The 5,179-nt window shown below is 49.4% G+C and overlaps 1 protein-coding gene across 1 annotated transcript; it reads left to right on the forward strand.

Annotated features, from left to right (window-relative positions):
* Positions 1 to 834: 834 nt before the first annotated feature.
* On the forward strand, positions 835 to 4,502 carry LOC136538710 (uncharacterized). Its single transcript, XM_066530673.1, has 2 exons — positions 835 to 3,884; positions 3,987 to 4,502. Exons 1-2 carry the CDS (start codon positions 968 to 970, stop codon positions 4,253 to 4,255), a joined length of 3,186 nt encoding a protein of 1,061 aa, XP_066386770.1. The 5' UTR covers positions 835 to 967; the 3' UTR covers positions 4,256 to 4,502.
* Positions 4,503 to 5,179: the final 677 nt, after the last annotated feature.

Consider the following 5,179-nt stretch of genomic DNA (forward strand, 5'->3'; position numbering starts at 1 on the left):
AAAAGAAAGAAAGAAACACAGTGACAGTTGTCCCTTGCTCCGAATCCAACCCTCCTCAGCCCTTGCCAGTACATATTCAGTTCTTTGGGACCGAGATTTAGAACTAGATTATCCGAGATTATTTTGGTTCCTGAGAATTAGGAGCCGAACCAATGACCTAAATTTTCGGTTCCAGTTAGTTTAGTTTCGGTTTTAATTATTTTGGTTCGATTTTTGGTCAGAGGTTATTTTTTCTCACCACTACTAAGAGCATCTTTAAGAGACTCTCCATATTCTTTCTAAATGCTAGGAATAAAGATTTTGATGAAAAAAATAATCTCCAACAACTTTTCTAAATGGTCATACAAATATAGCTATCTTTTATTTTTGATTTTTCGCTAGTCAAAAATAAAAGACGAGAATGGTTCTCTAGAGTGTGCATAAGATATAGAAAAACTATTGAAGAATAAAAATATATAGAAAATGATTTCTATATAAATAACTTTTAAAATAATAATTTAAAGAGTGAGATTTTGAAAGACTCCTCCTACACGCGGTCCTCCTCAGGCCGTGGCCACCGTGCCAACATTGTTGTTGTCCTGCTGTTGCTGATCATATAAAAGCGTGAAAGAGACGAGAGTGGCGTGGCAAGGACACTGTGAGCAACGCCGACGTGCGGTGCTCTGCGCCGTCTCACCCTGACACCCTGTCGGGTCCCACTCCCGCTTCCATCGTGGGCCCCAACCCAACAGGGCAACACCATCGCGGTGGTGATCAACGGCCAGCGTAAAAACAAAGCAGGAGGCTTACCGACAAAGCCCCATCAATGGAAGCCCCAGCCGCTGACCGCGGCGAGTTCCGAAAGCCCTTTCCTGTTTCCTCTCCCCTGGCCTTCGGTCACTCACGCCTCACTCGCTTCGCTGCCCAAACCCGGAAACCCCCGACCGCGGCGCTGCCCCCACCGAAAACCCCGCCGCCGACCACCGCGATGGCTGCCGGTGAGCATCCTCTGGTCGAGCAATCCACCGTCCCGGTCGTCTCCGACGCTGCTGACGCCGCCTCCAAACCCTCCATCCGGCGGGCCCTCTTCCTGCGCCCCCGCGCGGGGGACGACGCCGCTCCCCCTGCTCCGCCCGACGATCCCGGCCCCGTCCCCGCCCGCCCGCACGGGATCGAGGTGGAGTTCGGGGGCTGGGCGCGCGTGCCCCGGCGGTGGCCGGAGTGGGTGGACAAGCTCCGCCGGCGCCACGAGCCGCTGTGGCGGGCGGCCGGGATCCTGGGCGGCATCCTCGCCAGCACCCGCCGGGTGCGCCGCCGCCACCACGAGCGCGTCCTGCTGCAGCTCGCCGCCTTCTGGTTCGGCGCCACCGGCACCTTCGTCTTCCCCTGGGGCGAGGCCACGCTCACCCTCGAGGACGTCGCCGCGCTCGCCGGCCTGCCGCTCCTCGGCGGCCCCGTGCGCGCGCCCGTGTCGGACAGCCTGGCGAAGGATGTGGCCGCGATCGAGGCCGTCCGGGCGGTGCTGCACCGGAGCAAGAAGAAGAAAGCCTGCTACAGCGCGTGGGTGAAGCGCTTCGTCGAGCGCGCGCCGGGGGAGCAGGCGCCGCCGTCCGTGGCCGGTGGCGCCGACGGCGAGGCGCGTGAGCTGGTCGAGCACGGCGCCTTCCTCTCCATGTGGCTGTCCCTCTTCGTTCTCCCGGGCCCGCCGTTCGACGTCGTCCGCCGGGAGGTGCTTCCGCTCGCGGCCCGTCTGGCGCGCGGCGAGAGCGTGGCGCTCGCCCCTGCCGCGCTCGCCCCCATCTACCACGATCTCTCCACGCTCAAACGCCGCATAACCTCAGGCAAGAAAAACGAGCCCTTCGTCGTCTCGGCACCAATGCACATCCTCCAGCTCTGGGTCTGGGAGCATTTCACCCAGCTAAGCCCTGAACCAGCGGCCTCCTCTGCTCCAGGTGATCATGACATGCCACGGGCTGCCCGATGGCATAAAGTTGGGAAAAGGCTGAGCTCCAAGGACGTCCACGCAGTGTTCATGTCACCAAAGGAGTTTAAGTGGAGGCCCTATGGAAATCGCAGTTTGTTTGGTCTGCAGCCAGAGATGGGTGGTTTTCTGGTCCGCCTTCAGGATATAGCAACAACTGAAGCGCTCTTGTCCTTGGCGCGGTGTTTGCACGCTTGTGAGCTCGTGGGCATGAACTGCATTCAGCAGTATAGTCCTCATCGTGTTGCAAGGCAGCTCGGCTTCGATCAGGACATCCCTGGGACGGTTCCCTGTGCAAGCTCAGGTTGGGAGAAAGCATGGGAGACATACAACATAGATGCCGAAAGTTCTGCATTTATCTTTCCAAATCACAAGCCCGTTGTGACGGTTCAATATGCAAAGTGGTGGAAGGCTTACTCATCAGCATGCAGTAGTGCCATTGCTAATGCTGCAAAGATGAAAGAAGGCCATGATTTTGTTAGTCCAGTGAAAAGGAAAATGGAAGCGGTTCTTGCTGGAAATCCTGGCAAGAAGCTGCGTCTGCATGTGGCCACTGCTACCCAGGGCCGCCCACCCAATATACCAGCGCGAATTAACGTCTACCCTTTCCAGTCCTCAGGAAGCCATGCAGCAATAAGACGAGCTGCAGCAGCACCAGGGCTTGTTCTCCGTGCGTGTCCACCGCACCTAAGATTTAGAGCTATGTCCGCCACCGCGATGCCTCAGCCAGCGCCAGATGCAGCTGACGATCCACTAGATCACATTTCTCTTTCTGAAAGGCTCAATTACATTACTAAGATGACTAAGCAGCCCAACACACAATGTTTGGTGAAGGGTAGTGAGCAGGAGAGGACTGTCGAAAGTGTGAAGATTTTTATACCAAAATCTCCAAGTGGTGGCCCAAATAAGGCAGTTTTACACAAAGTTATTGAGCAAGCTTTTCCTGACGCAGTTCCGAGCTCAGCTATTATAGTTGATGAATCGTCTTGGGGGTTTGTTACGGAAAGGCCACAGGCCAAATGTCTCCAACAAAGTAAAGATGAAGATCTTAATACTGCCAATGGGGAAAATAGTAGCAGAACAGAGTATTGTGATGTTGTGCTTCTTAATGTTGTCCAGGGTGCCGTGAGTACTGGAAGAAGTGAAGCCATTGGAGCTAGGACTGAAGTTGATATGCTTTCAACACATGAAGACATCTTGGTGATCAGTGATGATGACGAGTGTGATAAATCAAGCAGCAAGGGACATGAGGTGAGTGCAATGCATCTGAAATCTCATATGTCGGGGGAAAAAATGTCCCTTATAGGAGAGCGAAATGAAGATACCAAACTGGTTGATGCAAGAAACGACGAGCAAGACAACCAAGTTTTGAAGAAAGTGACTAAACAAGGCAATTTCGGTGATATCGTTGAAATCAGTGATGATGAGCTTGATGAAGAAACAAGCAAGAAAGCTGGGATGTTTGTTGAAGCAACGAGCAAGGAAGATGTACTGGGTACCATGCGTCTGAAATCTCCTGAGATGGAACCAACGGGGACCATCTTACAGGAGTGCAATGAAGAAAAGCAGATGGTCAGGGAAACAAATGATGAGCAGGACAACGGTGTGATGAAAGAAGGCACGGTGCAAAACAGTTATGATCATCAGCTTGCAAGTGTTCAAGATGACACAACTCCAAGGCGACAGCCAGATGTATTAACTCATCCTGCTACTGTTCAAACCAATGATGGTCTCTTACAAGGACCAACCAAAGAAATGGATACATGCATTGTCACAGGGGATATTGGCAATATTGACAAGGTGCCCAATGAAAATGGTGGTTCTCTGAATTTCAGTGAGAAAGGAAATGAAGATATCTTAGTGGCAGACCAAGAATCTGAACATCCTATGGAATACTCAGCAGGAACCAGTATAAATAAATCAGGTATAAGAATTTGCTGATGCAGCAGCCACACACTCCAAATTAGCTGAAATGAAAATCAAATCCCAAATTAAAACTTTGTCTCTGCCTCCTTTTCTTTTGCAGGAAACAGTGAGAGATTCTCTAGCAGGCTGTTAGATGGAAATACTAAACTGGTTAGCCAGGAAGTTTGTACTAAAACACTGTACTATCTTAGTCGGTTTGATCGGATGAAAGATGCTTGGAAGAAAGATGCAAATTCCCTACCAAGAAGGGCAGTTGGTACGATGGAAATGATACAAAAAGCATCTGCAATTCGACAAGCCGAAATGGCTGAGTTGAAGAAAAAGATTAATACTCTTAAGGAAGAGATTCGGGCGCTAGAGGCAGCTTAGGAAGGGAAGGCCGCTGAGTGAAGTATAACTTGAAACAATGTAGGAATATATTGGTCTTTACACCAGATGGTAGTTCAGTAATAGAATGCGCTAGGCTTTCTGGTGAAATTAGTCTCCTTTGTGAATTTGGTCTCAGTTGTTTAATTAATGTGTTGAAGGATGTAGTTCTGAAAAAGCTGTTGCACTTCAATCCAATTAGGCTCCAATACTTTGCCCTGGAATGAATGAACTAGTAATCAATGGTAAATTTGTCTTTCTTTTATGGTCTTGGCTACTCTTTGAATTTTCTGAGAATACCTTTTCTCACGACCTGCTGGTCTACCAGACAACTTTTAAGTCTTACAAGGCCTACTACACAAAATGGGGTTTGCATATAAAATTAGCATTTTTGCTACTTTGCTGAGGAACTATCCATCCATGTGACCATGTGCCATTTGACGCTGACTTACTAATTGGCAAACTGCAGGCACGCACAAAATTAGAAGATTAAAAGTTCTTTTTCCCTCAAAGCTAGATTTGGCCCCGTTCGGCTTGCTGAAACTTGGTTGAAAACACTGTTCTGGTTGAAATGTTGTGAGAGAAAAATACTGTTCCAGCTGAAAAAAGAAGCCGAGCAAGCCGGATATAAGGTAAGCCGAACGGGGCCAATGGTTTGCCAATTAGTAAGTCAGCGTCAAATGGCACATGGTCACATTTCTCTGAACCTTGGGTCTATGGCAGTTTGTATTTCGATCTGAGATCTGCTTTTTAGTTCATAGCTCATTTCTCTGAACCTTGGGTCTATGGCAGTTTGTAACTGTTAAACATAGAAGTTGATACACAGGCAACAGCCAAATATAATTTTATTTTATTGTACAGCATATATCTCACAACACAAAAGATTTTAAAAAATTGTATAGAGTGAGTTCATATAATCATCCATTA

This window comes from Miscanthus floridulus, chromosome 2, assembly GCF_019320115.1.
Source record: "Miscanthus floridulus cultivar M001 chromosome 2, ASM1932011v1, whole genome shotgun sequence".
NCBI classification, from domain to species: Eukaryota; Viridiplantae; Streptophyta; class Magnoliopsida; order Poales; family Poaceae; genus Miscanthus; species Miscanthus floridulus.

Coding starts and splice junctions, on each gene's coding strand:
- LOC136538710 (XM_066530673.1), top strand. CDS start 968: ATGGCTGCCGGTGAGCATCCTCTGGTCGAGCAATCCACCGTCCCGGTC. Junction 3,885..3,986: donor AACCAGTATAAATAAATCAG/GTATAAGAATTT, acceptor TTTCTTTTGCAG/GAAACAGTGAGAGATTCTCT.